The following is a 17356-nucleotide window of genomic DNA, read 5'->3' on the forward strand; positions in this document are numbered from 1 at the left end:
TACACGGTAAAGTCTCTGAAGGGGCTCTAAAGTCTTCTCTAAACGTAGACGTTCATATAGACCTACACCATGTGGTAGTTTGAGCTGTATGAAAGGCACAAGCAGCCACAGACTTCAGTGCACAGTGGAAGTCTTCCTGCTGCATGACCAGGGAAAATCGGTCAGTCCCACTCCCCACCGCTGAGGAAGCGGGGGGCACCGCAGCGGGGAGGACAGGCTCCTCCCGGGGCAGTCGGACCTCGCACAGCAAGGTCGCCGCCAACCCCGGAGCCCGGGCGGCCGCGGGGCTGCCTGGGGTCACCGCGGGCTCCCCCCGAGCCGCAGCGCCCAGGTCCCGCGTAAGCCGGGCAGCCTGTCCGGAGCTGACACCGCCCGCAGAGCCGAGCAGCCGGCTCCCCAAACCAGCCAGCAGCGAGCCTCGCCGTCTGCGGCCGTAATTCAGATAAATTAAGTTTCGTGCTGCAGCTTCCTAACCTAACCCAGACACATTAATCCTCGCACTCTCCCAGCAGTCTCCCACGGCGCCTGCCTGCCTTCCCGCCCCGTCTTTCTGCAATTCCCCAATAAACTCCCCTCCCTCTCTCCTCCTCCTCCCTCCCCCGGGAGGCGGGCAGTGCCGCCTCACCGCCGCCTCCACCGCGGAGGCCCCCTGCCGCCCAACCGCCGCCCAACCGCCCCGCGGCCTCCACCACCGCGCGCCGGGAGGGGGGAGGTGGGCGGGGGGGAACCAACCGGAGGAAGCGGGGGGGAGGAAGGGAAGAAGAGAAGGACGAAGGGGGTTCCTCGCGGCGCAGCCAATGGGCGGCGGGCACCGGGAGGGGAGGGAGGAAGTGACCGCGCGCGGCACGCCGGGAGGTGTAGTTCCGTGCCGTCGCCATTTTGTGGCGACGGAACTACAACTTTCCCGCGAGCAAGGACAATTCTCGGGCCCTGCGCGGAGCCCCGCCGGCGAGGCCAGGTGCTGCCAGCGCGGCGGGCCCCGGTGCATGCCAGAGCAGGGGGACGTGAGGCGGGGCAGGGACGGAGCGGAAGGAGAGACCTTTGCAGACAGGAGAGAGGCTGCTGCGGGGCGGGGAGGGGAGGGGGGCAGGGCAGGGCGGCCGAGCGTGATGTGCGTTCAGGGACCGTCGCCAAATTCCCCGCTCGGGCTGCGCTGCAGGGGCAGCGGCGACCTTGGCCGCCGAGTGGCCGCACTTAAAAATGAGAAGGAAAAAAAAGAAGAGAGAGAAATTAAAAAAGAAAAGGGGTGTGGGGGAGGAAATAAAGGAAAATAAAAAAGGAAGGCGTGTGACGCTTAACCTGCATGAAGTGTAAGCGAGGCCTGTTGCATGCGTTGAATGCAGCGAGGCCGGGTGTTGCGGCTGCTGTCCCGGTTGGGAGTTACGGCCAAGCCCTAGCTGGTGTATGCCTGTGTGTGTGCGTGTGTGTCTGTGTGTGTGTGCGTGTATATATATATATACACACACGCGCGCGCACACACACGCACATACATATATATTAAAAAAAAAAAAAAAAAATCAGGTCCATTTAAAGTTGCTGCCGGAGAGCTGTTCTCATTGGTTAGGGGGGAGCTGGAGGAGCAGAGACACACACAGTGCGTGCAGCCCTCGCTGCTGCTGCCGGGGCTGCTGCTGCTGCTGCTGCTGTTGCTGTTGCTGCTGCTGCTGCTGCTGCTGCTGCTGGAGTTGTCTCTGCTGCTTTCCCTGCTGCAGCAGCACAAACGTGACTTCCAACATTTTTATTTATCTTCTCCTTTCAACCCCTTTCCTTTTCCAAGATGTAACTACAGCTCTGACACTAAGGACCTGCAGATCGCTTAGGTGGCTTGAGCAAGAGAAAAGGGGATATCAAGGGCGTCGTTTTTTGTGTTTAGGGGGAAATTTTCCATTATAATGTTTCACTAAAGTGATTTTTTTTTGTTTCCTTCGCATTCGTCTCTTTTTTTTTTTTTTTTTTTTCATCCCCCATATCTCGGATTTATTGCTAGGAGAATCACATTGTGAGGAAAGAAAGTCGGATTACAAGATACCACTACAAACAACCCCCTCCCCCAGGATTTTTCAGTATTTTTTTTTAATTGTCGCGGCTTTAATTCATGAAGCAATTGTCCCCTTTTGCAATCAGAATTTGGATACCAGAATGAGCAAAGAAAGACCCAAGAGGAATATAATTCAAAAGAAATACGTAAGTGGTCATAACATATATCATTTGACTCCCAGTTTTAGGAAATGGCAGTGAATGTCAAGTTTATAGCTAATTCTGCAGCTCTAAGGCTTTTAAAACAAATGTAATGCTGAATTTTATTTTTCTGTGGTGTGGTGGGGGAGTTTCAGAGGCCCCTTTTAATGGGGAAAACCTTCTTTGCAGTTCGGTTATAAAACCAGATTTGTGTAGCGATACCTCCAGTGAATAAATGTATTGACCTCAAATGACACAATCATAATCTAGTTTTAGATGAAAGGCAGGGAGCTCGGGGGGCTGCTGTGATAATGTAACGAAACTGCATTTTCAAGCGGTTTTATTAATATTGCGCTTTGCATGCAAAAAGAACGTATTTCGATGGTCTGCGTGTGTATATCCCTGCCTGGTGAAGCCGCGGTGGTTGCTGAAAGCCCTTTAAGTTGAAATCGAGTGTCTGGTTATGGCGAGCTTGTTTCTTGCACTGCCACATCAAATCTAATATATGTGATCGCTTGCTTCTCCGGCTCGTGATAGCAACCAAGCCAGTTGGGGATCGTGTTGTGGGGAATGCGTTTGTTAGGATTGCCTTTAAGATAATGGGAAAATGGCTCGGTACAGTTTAAAAATTAATTACGATGGCTTGAAAATTTGAGAGAATACAGGGCAGCCCGGGCTGTATTTCTGCCTCTCTTTATTCAACCGCTTAACCAATCCCTTGTAATTGTCTAATCCTTTAAACATATAAATGTGCATGGATAGTTGGATTTTTGTTCGTGCTCCAGTTACGTTTTGATTGGCATAGGGGAGTTTTTCTTTACGTTTGGAAAAACTGAGGGGATTAGCCAAATATGCAGTAGAGCGAATAATGATTTTTGTCTGCATGTTTAAAAAATTCTTCATTTTGTGGAGGAAAAAATAAAGAGTTGCTTTAGGGTGTGTTTGATACGACACTTAAGAAGTTGTAGTTTATATGGTACGTCTCATTTGTGCTGATTTTTTTTCTGTGGGGAGTGTACGTGTGTTTCTTTGAAGGGAGGGTGACCTTCGGGACACTTTACCATGTTATTATATAGATTTCATAAAAACTGCAGTTGACTTCCGATGGCTGCTCGTATCGATTTTCGACCCATTAAAATATAATGTGGAGGGACGTGAGACTAAACAATAATTAAAAACTTCAGCCTGTTCTCCGCCGAATTTTCGAATTAAAATATATCCGCATTGCAGAGGAATTGGGAGTCTGAAGCCGACTAGTTTAAAGTATTGCATCGAAACAGGAACATTGTGTAGAAAGTCTAGCGAAACATGCAAGACGTCCACGTTTCCCAGGCAGTAAAACAAAGCAGAATGGGGGGGGGGGGGGAAGAATTGTGGTGTAAATAATTAAAAGGGGGAGGGACCCCCCCCCCCCCCAAAGCTGCTATTTCCACAACCTTTTTGCAGGTTTGTGGCAGCGAACAATGCAGCGTTGCTCTGGCTACGCTCATAGCGCTGGGCAGAGGATTAGCAAAACTACTGTCAGCCCCTCAAGCCCCACGGGGGGAGGCATGAGGCACGCATGTGAGCGTGCTAGGGGAGACAATGTATCTTGTGTTACAAGTTTTAACTTGACGGTGGCGATTTTTGTTGTTGTTGTTTTCCTCTCTTTTTTTTTTTTTTTTCCTTCCCCCCCCCCCCCCGTTCTCTCCCTTTTTCCCCCCTTCCTTTCCGGGAGGGGGGCGGCGGCGCGCTGGCGGCGGCGGCGCCGCGGCAGCAACAGGTTACGCGGGATGTCAGCGCGAGCCGCGGGCTCCCGGCCACGCCGCCCGGCCGGGGCCAGGTTCGCCTCGCTCCCGTGACGTCACAAAGGGAAGGGCCTGCGCGCCGTGGAATCTTCGTCGCCTCGGCGCTCCGGCCGCCCCCCTCTCCCCCCTGCTCTTCTCCCCCCCCCCCCCCCCCCCCCGCCCCGGCCCTCCGCCCCCGGCGTGACGTCAGAGCCGAGGCGGGCCGCGGCGGTTGGGGCGGGGGGAGGCCCCGGGGCGGCGGGGGCGGCCTGGCCCCGCACCGCCCCAGGTGAGCAGGTGCTGAGCTCCGCTGGCCCGGCCCGGCCCGGCCCGGCCCGGCCCAGGGCTCCCTGGGGAGGGCGGCTGCCCGGTTTGGGGGTGCGTGGCGCCCCCTCCTTGCCCGTTGCACAGGGAGGGCGAGTCACCACCCCCCACCCCGCGCACTGCTCCGCGCCGCGTGGATGTTGGCGGGGTAGCGACATGTCACGACACCTCTCTCTTTTCCTGTGACCTTTCGGAGCAGTGCAGCATCGCGGCAGAGCGTGGTGGGCAGCGGCTTCCTCCCTGCCAGTGCCAGGCAGGTCTTTTGTCTGCCTGCTCTGGGGCCGCAGGTGCGCCCCTCGCTTTGGGCCGCTGTCACCCCATCCCAGGTGTGGGGCGAAGGTGGCCTGCCCAGGAGGCGGCCCGCGTGACCCGTCCTCCCCACTTAGCCCTGGTCTCCTCTGCCAGTAGTGTCCCTCCGGTTCGCGTGAGGCTTTGCAGCTGCCGGTCGCACCAAAAGCGCGTCCCGGGTCTTTGCGTGGCTCACGAATTGGAAGTCTGCACTCAACACACTTCAGTAGACCTAGAGGTCTTGTTGTTTTAGGTGACCTGGAAAATTTGCCACTTAAAGTTCACAGTTGCTGAAGAAAGGCAGTCCCTCTGTATTTCACTGTCATGAGTAATCTTATGATCTCTTTGTACGGAGGAGCTGGCTGCGAGGAATTCCTGTGGAGTTGCTGTACTGGAGCAGAACAATGGTCCACCTAGTGTCATATATTGCCTCTGTTGCTGGCTGAATATGATGCTTTATGGTAAACAAAGATCTGAAGCAAGAAGGTATGGTAATCGTGCTAGTGAGTAATACCTTGTAATAGCTAAGTAGCAAGAGGATGAGCAAATCCCCTCAACTAAACAAAAGCAAAGTACTGATTTGATGGTATGCCGCAGAGCTGAGCTCCTCAAGTAGCTGCTGGCTGTCATATTGCGACTGGGGTCTGTTTAGACCATTACTTTTCATTTATGAAGTGAATTCTGAAAACAAAAAGGCAGCAAGAACAATGGAGTAAAACCTGTGTGTTATAAGCTGCTTCAGTGTAGCTTGACTTGCTGCTTTGTAAATAATCATAATTAAAAGTTCCTTTAAACTTTGAATGTATTATCTTTGTGACTGTTAACGCAGGAATGAGGAAATCCGTGTATGGATATGTCTTTTTTTCCTGCTCTTTAAAAATGCTATCACTTAATTTTTAAAAGAACTATGGCTGACTCATACAAATCTTTCTTCTCACTTTACCCTCCTCCTTCTCAAACATCTTTACATATCAAATATTGCCTTTTGGCTCAAGCCTCAGAAAACTGACAGCTTTGTAAAGCATCAGCTGAGAAGCCAGACTGCATTCAGTATGCGCTTGGAATTAATAGTTCTTAAATAAAAAGCTTTGAAGTCTTAAGCATAATTTCACAGGTGCATTTTTCTGCCTGTTTTTGTGATGTCAAATCGCAAATCTTCTTTCTGGTTCAGGTCTTGAAATAACGAACCTGGATTACTGTCTTAAAATACTTGCATAGTTCTGCCATAGTAGCAGATGGCGAAATATAATTAAGTAATAATGTCACTACTGTCTCCTTGTGTGATTTGTTTCGTTGTCCTTGCGGAGGTAAAAGTGCTGTAGTCTGCCATAGGGTGACATGCTTCACCTAAGGACAGCCTCGTAAGCCCCTCAAACAGGGTCAGCAGGGCCTATAGAGAGTTAGCGTATTGCAGACGCCTGAGGAGAGCTCCTGGAAGTGCCGCAGTTTTTTTAAACAGTACTTTGTACTTGGGCATATTTAAAGCAGGATCTGAAAGAGCGCTACATATGTTAAAGTAATGTATGTATAAAACATGCTACAGCAAAATCCTCAATATCTCTGCGAGAGCACCATGCAAGAAATTGCCTCACTCATCAGCTGGGGTGTGTAACTGGGCTGCTGCAGGACACTACCAGGCCGGAGGTGGGTGGGTGATGGAGGCCTGTGGGGCTCCCGGTGCTGTTCCCAGTGGGGTGGGGGGCTGCGTAGGGGTGAATGAGTGTAGGACAGGGCGGCAGTGGGGCAGCGCCACCTCCTGAGGGATGGGCATTTTGTGTGCAAGGGTGCAGCAGACTTCTGGTGGGCGCTTTGGCCCCTCAAGGCTTCTGCCTGACCATGCAGTGCCTCATCTTTCCTCTACTCATCTTTTCTCCACGGGTTATGTGTGTGTGTGTGTGTGGGGGGGGTGTCCTCCTTTCCCACCCCCGGCACAACGGCACAACCAAAGGGGTGCTCTAGGTTTTACCAGTTCTTGCAAGGCAATATGCAAATCCATTGGTGATAGCAATGGTGGTATTCATTATGCATTGCTGTTTGTTTTGGATGACCTTCTGGTGCTTTCCTGTGCTGGGTGTTTCTTAGGTTTGCATTTACAATTCCAGTGTCACACCTTTTTATGTAAAATAGCATGTTTGGGGGTTTTTTATATGTAGATATTCGGCTAACAATGTAAGAATGCCAGTCAGTCTTAAGATCTGTCTTAGTTTGGGTTCTTCTTAAGCTCTTTACTGATCTGTTGAATCATGGTGGTGGTGGCTCTAGAGTGGCATGTAACTAGAAAAAGTTCTTTTTTAATGGACATGAACTTTCTGCTGTAAACAAGTGCCTTGCACTGAGGCACTAATGGACTCTTGCTCACTCCAATGGACTATAAGCCAGAAATCTGTGTAAGACGCTCTCCAGAATGAATTACAATGAATCAAGAACCCCGTGAAAAGTTTTTAGTGATTTATTAGGCACTTTCACCTCTTTTAGGATGTGTAATAAGTCAATATTAAAAACATACTACCCTTTCCTTTTCTATAGAGGTAAAATAATAGTATGGATTTTAAAGCATGGTATAAACATCAGCTGATTTTGTAATGCAGTAGCATTCCCTCCATTTTATTGTTTGATGAATCAGAAAGAAGTCCAAATTACTTGCCTAAAGCAACTTACTGTAACTGTGGCAGAGATGGGACTAATCTGTATTTCTGCAGTCTAGTCCAATATTCTATCCTGTAGCTTATGCTATCTTGCTATAAGGCATGACATTCGCTATAAGGCAGTACTTCATGTGGTCCAAACTTTCTCTATTCAAGGGCTTTTCTCCCCAGTTACGGTCTGGACTCACTGTTTGATTGCAAGTATATTTTTAATATAATAATTAAAAAATCAGATGCATTTTTTCTTGATTTTTTTGAGCAATGATCATACCCTGCAGCTGATAAAGACCCATTGATATTGTGATGACTCAGCTGTGGGAGTATTACATAAAGTAGGTCAATTTTTAAATCTCATAATGTGAAACTAAACAGACTCCAGGTTTTAAATTTGTGTTTTGTTTGTACATATTACTGATATTTCCTAGTTTTACGTAACTGAAAGTTCTTGGGGGATAATTTTTTTTTCCATTTGTATTGTATAGTGACTGAATTAAATCAACTTGAACTTGGGGAGGGAGGGGAAACACCAGCTGCTTTCATTTCTAGTTTGCATCACTCAAGTGAGAGGAAGGCTTAAACGTAATTTTAACATATGGAAAAGAAAAACAGAGACACATTTCTTATTTTTAAAAGTACTCAGCTTTGTGTGATTTAGCAGATGTGGAATTTGCAGAGGAGTACATGCATTGCTGCAAAATCCAAATTTGCATTTAAAACTTTCTGCCCCCCTTGTCCTTTACATGGCTTTCTTCCCAACTATAAATGTAAACCAAGTGTAAATGATGCATTGTTTGCCTTAGTGGGCAGACAGTCTGAAAACAATAGTGTTGATGGATTTGACTGCCTCTGTGCAAGATTAACGGAACATTAACTTTCAAGTCTAATCATGCAAATTTCAATGTTGCCAAACATGAACTTCCCTTAAATGTTTCCTGATACTGATGGCCCTAAATGTCCCTATGATACTGGCCAAAACTTCATATTAGTCATTCAGCTTTTCCCCTCCACTACAAATTGCCTTAACCTGTTGTTTTGACTGTAGAGATAAGGAAAAAAAAAAAGTAGTTTAATATCAAAGTAAAGAAGGGAGTATGTATGGTGTGCATGTAGTTTTTATACTTATTACCTTTTTTGTATGAAGTATTTTCAAGTGATAGGAAGGCAACAAGAAACTTGAAAGCTGAAAAATGCTTGTAAAATTGAGGCCTAGTGTGTGAGGAGTGGTTGGTGCTGAAATTCAGATACAGGAAATAATGTATTTGCCAAAATGTATTTGGTGTCCTCTTAGGTCTTTGATGGATTGTTTTGCTGGCTTGTTAACGCTGGGAGTATTGGATGTGATCCTTTTTGGCTTTTTAGCAGGAATGTTTTATTTGGGAACTTTTTCACAAGTGGAGGTGGGCTTCTTTATGTCTGTCACAAAAGCTTTTTTTTCAATGAATCAAGTTGCACAAGGTTTTAAACCATTTGCCATTTCACTTGCTCGGGTTTCACACTTTCCTTCTTGTAATGACGTCCTGTTAGTTCTGATGTTGTTACTGCAGTAATCCAGCAGAGGCCTGGTATTTCCAGTAGTGGGCTGTGGGAAAGGAATAAACCCTTTCAGTACGGCAGTGAGGACTGACTTGTTTGAAAATATGCTAACTCTCCTCCCCTCCACTTGCATTTCCTCCATCGGTCACTTTCTTATGCAGATGAAGGGTCCAAATCCGAAAGATACTGGTGTTAAATGTATCATATGAGAGTAGCTGTGATCACTGACAAAGCTGTGGTACCGTAGAGCATTACCACACTTCTGCTGCATCTCATGGCTTCTCAGCTAGAGATTACGGCTCCCTGGTCTGCAAGCAGACAGATCAAGTGAGTGTTCCCCATCTGCTTTTGCACCAAGTTTATCAGCTAAATTTATGCAGCTGCAGAAAGCTGCTCAAATGGACCAGTTTAGCTGAGTGTGGAAGCACCAAAAAAAAAAAAAAAAAAAAAAAAAAAAAAAAAAAAAGCTTACAAGAAGAAGATCATTCCTCATTCCACTCGTCCAAATATGGAGGAATGACATCTTGAACAGTCACAGCATTCCTGCAGTGACTATCTCATCACAGACTGATCTGTCATAAACCATGCCCATATATTTATCTGGGGAACAGAACCTTCTTTAACCAGGCGTAAAAATTGACTTGTTCATGTGATAAAGAAAACACTGAACACTTCAAATACAAATATGTCCTGAGATCTCTCTACACTGTCTGCATCTAGGTCAGGCCTGTAGAGCAAAATTAGTTTCAGATCAGGTTCAGCTTAGTGCTTGTAGGATTGCTACAACTGCAGGCAGACTTTCTGGCATTGGTTAAACGCCTTTAACAAAAATGCAGTGATGCCCCCAAAACAGTTGATAATTCTATCACTTGGGTGGCATGATTTAATCCTTTCTAAATGCATCTTGTCTGTAATATGCTTGGTCTTTCCTGCTTGCATTCTTGCGGTCTTTTCTGGCAGGTTATTCCCTTGATTAGCTCTGCAAAAAGGCAGCTTTGGATCTGTGGCTGTTACTGTATTGCTTTTACTTTCTAAAGGCTAGAAGAAAGGCAGATAGTAAGAATCAAGCTGAGAAACTGTGGCATGCTGTAGTGCTGCAGGAGGACTTGTGTACTGTGCATGTCCCTGCACTCTGCTTTCAGTACTTTTGAGCTTGCCCTGCTGGTCTGACATCTTTTGGATGACGCGATGGTTGCAGAAGATTACTGTGTTTTGGCACACAGGCGCTGTGATGACTGGCTAACAGTATTTATAAAGTTCAAGAATAAACCCTGGGAGCTCATTCTGACATAATCTGCTAATCTTAGTTTTGCGCTTTGATGCTGTGTTGTCTGAGCCAAGTTAGGATAACTATATATTACAAGCAACTCATTTTTAGCTTTGGTTGCAGATTAGTTTTGAAGCAAAGCATATTATTCAAGAATGATGAGTTTGAATTTAGAAAAATCTATCAGCTCTTTCAAGTATGTGCATATGCAGATCAGCTGTTTGTCTATTTTTAAAACAGATTTACCTGAGTGTAGTGTAATGTGCTCTCCAATATTTCTGGACAATGTTGAGTATTGGCTTTTTGACTTGATATTTCTTTCCTTCTGTGCCCACAAGAATAGGAAAGTCTGCCCTTTCCCACATTTGTATTTTTTGGGGAAGAAGCAAGACTTTCTTTTCTCTCTGAGGATTATGCTTTCTTCTATTCTGGATTAAAAAAATCTGCTAGTGCTTTGAGTAAACTTTAGTCTCTGTTTAGGCATCCTGATGGTCATAGTGCATTTTGGGAAGTCTAGTGAAAAGATGAAACTTTAGGTGTTCCTCAATGACAGGAATTCAGTTTCCATGGGCCCTCAGATCTCCAATTAAATAGTTAGTAAAGGGTTTCTAGCTATGTTTGGAACGACTGTGCATGTTCAAGCAATACAAAGAGGAACTTGAAGATGTAAACCATATAATTCAAATGAATTACAACAGATGAGTATTTTTTGAGGTCAGTACTAATAAAGTGGACAGAAACCATGAATCTCGGACATGAGTCTGTCCAGCGTTTTGCATTATGAGATGCTTATCATTATTTTTATTAGTTGTTGTATATTACATTCAGCACATCATTTTTTATGTTGTCCTAAAACTGGAAATATGCATATACAAGAAGTAAGTACTTGGTCTAGAAGTTGCATTTAGTGTAAAGTTGCTGCAGGCTACTACCATATATAAATATATATATATTTTTCCTTTTGAAAGGTGGTTGTTAGGCAAAGTAAGGGTGAGTTTAGAGCGGGGATGTGTTTTCCTCTTTCTCACCTTTTTATTTCATGATTTCATGGTTGTTGCTTTCAGTTTGTCCCACTGAATTCTTTTCGATACATCGAAGTTGTAAGCCAAATCTCTCAGCTGCAGTGTGCATGCAAAAAAACCCCACAGTACAAATTTCCAACCCTGCACAGCCCTGCCAGATCAATTAACTTCTTAGCTCAACTCAAGCTGAAAAAAAATAGAACTGCTTCTGTTTTGGTTTCAGTAATACAAAACTTAGTCCAGACTTCGAGTTTACAAAACTCAAAGCCAAATGCAAAGAACATTTTCTATTATTGTTTGTAAAACTGACTAAGCACAGGCTGCGTATGCATGTACGCAGTTCCTTTTCGGATGATGATCTAAATGAACACATTTAATATGTATGTTTTTTCTCAGAAGGGTGATGTAGATGGACGCCCAAGACATGGTTTTCTGTTTGGTAATCACCCCCCCCCCTTGAAGTTTAGTGATAATGCTGAAAACTCTCTTGGCCTATTCCCATCATCCAGACTGGCCTTCTGAGACCATGGAAACATCCCTTTCATTTTTAGATATAAAGCAGAAGTGAATGTGTTGAAATAGCATTTCCTGTCATCATTTATTAAAAGCTGTACTGAACCCAAGGAAGACTGCATGAAGGTAGTCTTTCTGTTACTCAGACTGTTACCTTAAGTTTGAGGGACTTTTATCACTGTGAATGTTTTGCTATAGTTATTCAGCATGTAATGGAGACGTAGTAGTATTATTTCAGTAAGACAGGACTCTGTGATACTTAAAAGCTGAAAATGCTAAAAAAAAATAGCATTTTACTGTAACCTGAGTTATTTATAACTTGGAAAAAATAATTCTTATCCTATGGCAAATAGTTTTGAAGCTGTCTTTTTCTTTTTTCAAGCCTGTATCTCTAATACCTTGAACCAAAAAAAGCTGTAACTACAAAAATAAGTGGCAGTAAAGAGAGGTTGCCCTGTTTTACTGCCCCCTTCTCCCTGTCTGTTTTGGGGATGTCTTGTGTGTAGCTTTTGTGTTTTGTCTTTGGTGACAACACTGTGAATGTTAAGACCACTAAGCTGTCTAATGCTGTGCTTTTATAATCACTTTTAAGCCAGCACTGCCTGGAAGAAGTGGTTTAGCCTTCCCTTGGCTGTTTGTTCCTCCTTCCTTCTGCTGGCCAGGTGATGGCTCCTGCAACAGACTGGGTGCTCATCTGCCTTAGAAGTAAACTGACAAAACATGGTTGATTTTAACTGGGATTCATTCAGTATTGCAGTTTATGACGTAGCTGTAAAGATGCTTGGTCTGGGGAAGGTGTTGCAACTGAAGTGGCAATGGAGGAGCAGGAGTGCTTCTTTTAGTAGCAGTGTGAGCTGAAACAGGCTGTAAAAGTGTGACTGAAGAAGTAGGGATGGAAGGAAAGATGGGAGCAAGCCTTCTGTCTAAGGCACAGAAACAGGAATTAAGGTATGTTTATATCCTAGCAAATAAAATTAGCTGTCCTTGTCTATTCTAAGGGTTGTTTAGGCATGAATTTTGCTGTATCGTCCTAATTTTGCCATGGTAAATATTAAATGAGGTTGAAATCAAGTTAGGCTACACTGAAAATTATGCTGAAGAGTTTGTGCCTGTGGTTGCCCACTGATTACCAATAGTGAAAGGCAGATATCATGGACCTTTTCTTCATAGTAGTGCCACAATAATTTCTGAAGTGCTAAAATACATTAAAAGAGGGTCAAAAATTAACTACTGTTATATTTTATTGATTAAATTTGATTTGACCAATTTCACAGGGAGAAAGAGGAAGAAAGTAGCTGTGTTACTGGAACACTCTTCTTGTTGTTTCTTACGCTTTTTGACTTTTGAAAATCCCCTGTAGCTATGAGAACTCAGCCCTAGAAGTAAAACCACAACACCATACTGCTCTGCTTTCTGCAACGAAGGCCTTTTTACAGAGGGGAGATCATCCCAAAAATTGTTATGGCTTTATTTGGTTTACCTTGTACCAGTGGGCTCCCTGCTGAAGAGTAAGTTCTGATAGCTCCTGGTGTTATAAATACTAATATTGGTTGAACATGCAAGAGAACTGACGTGCTAGTGGGTTTTTTTGCCTAGAATTCCTAGGCAGTATAAGAAAGCCAAACCATGTCAAATCAAGAAGTTACAAAACCAGGATTTCCTTTAACTGTAGGAACATTAGGATGTAGCATCACATGTCTTTTTATCACTAGCAGAGCCAGTGTTGGTGACTACTGGTCTTTTCCTTCATGGCATAATTCACAGTGTGCTTTGGCTGTATAAGTATAACCGTAGAGCTGCACATGAAATAGAATCATATGAAATTATCTAGGTTAAAAATTAATAGTGCCAATGGTCTCCTCTCTTTTCTTCCTTCTCCTGATCTTTAAATGATTGGGTGCAAGCCCACAAAGACTTTTTAGTGTGGCACAGCTATGGAAATGGTGGGACACAAGGACTTCTTTGGCTTTGCATGGAGTAAAAAGGCATGTGGAGCTGCACCCTCAACTTCCGATGCAGCAAAGCACTGTAGCACGTGTCTGACTCAAATATACGACTACTTTTACTGACGTCAATTGAAGTACTTGGAGCTTGGGAGTTAGGCACATGCCAAAGTGCTTTTCTGGACTCAAGATTTTGGCATTCCTGTTTAAGAGTATGCATAAGTATTTGCAGGCAGGAATGTTAGCGTTTTAAGAGGGTGATAGCCATTTAATGTTTTCCTTTACTGGATGTACTCCCACCTGTTTTGTTTTGAATTGTTTTTCTTCTTTTGCTTTTGTCCAGTGTCTTAACTGTTCTTTTCTTTCCTAACTCTTCTCTTCATGTGCACGTGTGTATAGTACTGTCATGTTATTCTGTTCTTTTTTTCTTGTCTCTCTTATCTTCCAGTCCCATGCTTTTTCCCTTTCTCTCATTTGTGTATATTCTTATGGTTTGTCTCCTTTATCCATTGCAATGTCTGAGGAAATTAGCTCTTATGAAGCTGCTGCCATCTCTTTGCAAGAGAGGAAAAATGGTTATTACCACAGTATCCTCTTTTCTCTTCCTGAAGGCCAAAGGGAGACAAAGAATAGTTTTTGCAGTTCATTTTGGACACAGCTCTACGGGAAATACATTGGAAGGGGAGGGATTTCACTGTCTCTGCTTGCCTGTCAAGGCTGTGTGCAGAATTTGAATGTTGGTTATAGAAAATATTGGCTGCATACTTATGTTATGCAAGGCTCAGCAAACTGTAATGCATTATCTGGGCAAATACTATGGAGAAAAGAGATGTAGAACATGGCCCTTCTCATTTTTATAATCACTTCATGAACTTTTGTGAAATCAAATCCTGCTGATGTGAGCATTCAAGAAAAGCTAGTTTTGTAATCTGCAAACATTAAAACTTTTATGTATAAAATGTTAATATACATGCTCTTTCAGCAGTCCAAAGCAACATTGTGACGTGAGTGACCAGTCATAACAACCATTCCAGCAATGAAAGAATCTCTGCAGTCTCCATTGAGTATGACCTTCCAAAGTAACTAAAGGTAGTCAGGTTTCTTTTGGGATGAGTGGTTGACTAGTCCTAATGATTTCTGGGCCCCATTGCTTTAGAGAGCAGGCATACTATTTCTGATATAAATGTATTACAAAAAGCATATAATCTCTTTAGTATTCTGAGTAATAAGTTTTTTTTAATATCATACTTAAAATTTCATTAAAATATTGCTTTTACTAGCTCTAGCAAAAGGTGGTAGTGTACCATCCAGGAGAAGAAAATGTGATTATGATGTTGGTATTTTTTTTCCTCTCTCTCACAAGCATTTTTTAATGAAAATAAATCCAAACCACTTGTTGATTCCTCCTTTTTTGATGTTGTTTTATGTTCACTATTGTTACAGTCAAGGATTCAGTGAAATTAATTTCCTGTGGGCACTCTGGAAATTGTTGGGTTGCTAATTTGGATGGGAGACATGTAGAGGGACAAACTATTATTTCTTTTCTTCATCAGCTTTCTCAGATCCTGCCAAAGATGAGTCTGTCGTTTTCTCCCCTTGCAGACAGCCCATCTGTTAATGCACAATAACCCAGGGTCTAGTCAGGCCTAATGACTGTTCAGGCCCTTCCTGGTAGGCTCTGCTTCCCATTCCGAGCAGAACCAGGAGCTGTGTTCATGTGTACATTACCTGTCCGGATGTGTCCTGCTGCACAGCGTGGAGCTGACCAAGTGGGTTCCCTGCCGAAGCGATCGAAAGCTTATTCTCTTTTTTTTAAAGAGTTTTTCTGAATATGCCTTTGCTGCTTGCTTTTTTTTCTATCCTCATGCCTCCATTCAACTCACGTAACCGTGTGTAGTTATTGTGAGGGACTGCCTGGGAACCAGCTCCACAGAATCTGGCTCCTTCACACTAGTTCTTTTCAGAGGTTGTCATTTTATCGCCAGCCACGCTGCAAGCATGACTGCAGCCACATCTGGGACTTCGTCAGAGAAGCAAGAGCATGTTCAGCTCTTGAGAGTTAGCCTGCCTTCCAGTGCAGCCTGTGAAACCAAGGCTAGTACAACGTGAGAAAAATGTGCAGGATATGTATCCATTGCTGGAGTTCTGCTCAAGTGGAGGGCAGCTTGTCCTGTGTCCTAGGTTAGGTCCTTGCTGCTGTCCCTGTCTTTAGCCATCTTGGCTTTTTTTTTTTTTTTTTTTTTTTTTTTAACTGTTGTGTTCTCCCTCATCTGTAGTGTCATGCACATGTTTTCAAAAGATCCGCTGAATTACAGGTTGACTGATGGGCATAATGGCTTAGGAGAGAATTGCTTCTCCATGTTTTACAATGGAAACATACTTCAGCTCACTATATTACTGTCTATGAAGATGTCTGTCCAGGCATGCTTCTGAAGGTGCCCTAAAATTTGCTCTTACCATCCTATGTATCAGTGATTTATCACCATTCTTCCGTTTACATGGAACAGTAAGTCATATCTGAATGAAAGGCTACTCTTTTTGCTTAAAGGCTTCATACTTTTGTGCTACTACTTCCTTTCTTCTGCAGTCTTCAAACATTCAGATGTTTTTTTCCAAGAAGAGAAGACAGTATTTTGATTGGGAACCCATGTGCTATAAAGCTGAAACAAAATAGTGTAGCACTTCAACTTTGAAAACTCATTTGTGTATGGAAGAATCCAATTGAGATAGTTCTGCTTGTTTCTAAATTTCCAATCCACTGACTTGCTCGGTAGTTAGATCACCTTTTTCAATAAATACAAGGAATCTTCAGCCATTCTGAGAGATTTCATACATAGTTTAATTTCAGCTCACGTGAACAAAGTTAAGACCATGCATAAACTAGTTCTAGTTAAGAGAACAATAGCAGATGATCTCTTGAGGCAGCCCTTTGGAGCAAGAAATAATATCTTATAAATTTGTAAGAATGAGGAACAAGATTGAATAGCTAGTATTATTAGAATCAAAAGACTGAGAGAACAACTATTTTCCCAATATTTCTAAGGTTTGCTGGCTGACTTACTGGTCAGCTCAAAAAGTAGGACAACATCTAGTCGGGAAAATCTTGATTGTAGCAGTCTTACCAAGAGTCCTATAACTGTCATAGATAAGAGGATATAATACTGCTGTAAAAATATTTTTTAATCTGCATCTCCAAGGTTGCCTTCATTTGCATGGCTCTTGCTGCATTTTTTTTAATCGATTTGGTGGTTTTTGCAGGAAGTCCCTAGAGAGACATGAAGACTATTTCCACAACAGCATGACTGTTAGGTTCTTGAAGGTACTGCAAGTATCAGCTCTCAGAGCTACCAGTAGCAAAACTTCAGCAGTCTTCCTGTGTTCGCATATTTCAGACTTGCTTCCAGCAACACCATGAGAAAGATCTCTGGAGCAAAAATGTAATGCTATACAGCCTCATTTACCAATATTTTCTGGCATCTGGCTTGTCTAATGTCTATCTGAGTAAAATTTCTCAGGTATTTTGTGTTGGTAAGAAGATCGGTGACTTAGGTGTTCTTTCTGTACAAGGTTCATACTTCTGTCTCGTGGATTAGGTTAAAGAGCTGCTTTGTTGTCATTTCTGAAAAGTTACCACTGTCTGAATGTTTTTGGCACAGTGAATCTCCTTGCTATTGTCAGTTTTAACTTTTCTAGGGAGGGGAGCAAAGTAAATATTACTGGAACTTAATAAACAAACTGCATTTGGATGACTATTACTGTTGTTATAAAGCTGATACAAGATTGGTTGCTCATAGATTTATGCTTTTTGGCCGTCTTCCAGGATGAAATTATAACTTTATTACACAAAACTTTCAGAACAGTACAGTTGTTCATTTAT

At 43.6% G+C, this 17356-nt stretch overlaps 1 protein-coding gene across 3 annotated transcripts in view; it reads left to right on the forward strand.

The window, feature by feature from the left end:
* Window positions 1-914: 914 nt before the first annotated feature.
* Window positions 915-17356, forward strand: part of JARID2 (jumonji and AT-rich interaction domain containing 2) — a 228358-nt gene continuing 211916 nt past the window's right edge. Inside the window, exons 1-2 of one of the 3 annotated variants that reach the window (XM_062569925.1) lie at window positions 920-958; window positions 1988-2184. In XM_062569925.1, the coding sequence (XP_062425909.1) occupies window positions 2140-2184 (45 nt within the window). In that variant the 5' untranslated portion in view covers window positions 920-958; window positions 1988-2139. Of the gene's footprint in view, window positions 959-1572; window positions 2185-17356 lie in introns of those variants that run through there. The other 2 variants (XM_062569927.1, XM_062569926.1) reach the window with 2 other exon arrangements.

The sequence above is a fragment of the Rhea pennata genome, chromosome 2 (genome assembly GCF_028389875.1).
Source record: "Rhea pennata isolate bPtePen1 chromosome 2, bPtePen1.pri, whole genome shotgun sequence".
NCBI lineage: Eukaryota > Metazoa > Chordata > Aves > Rheiformes > Rheidae > Rhea > Rhea pennata.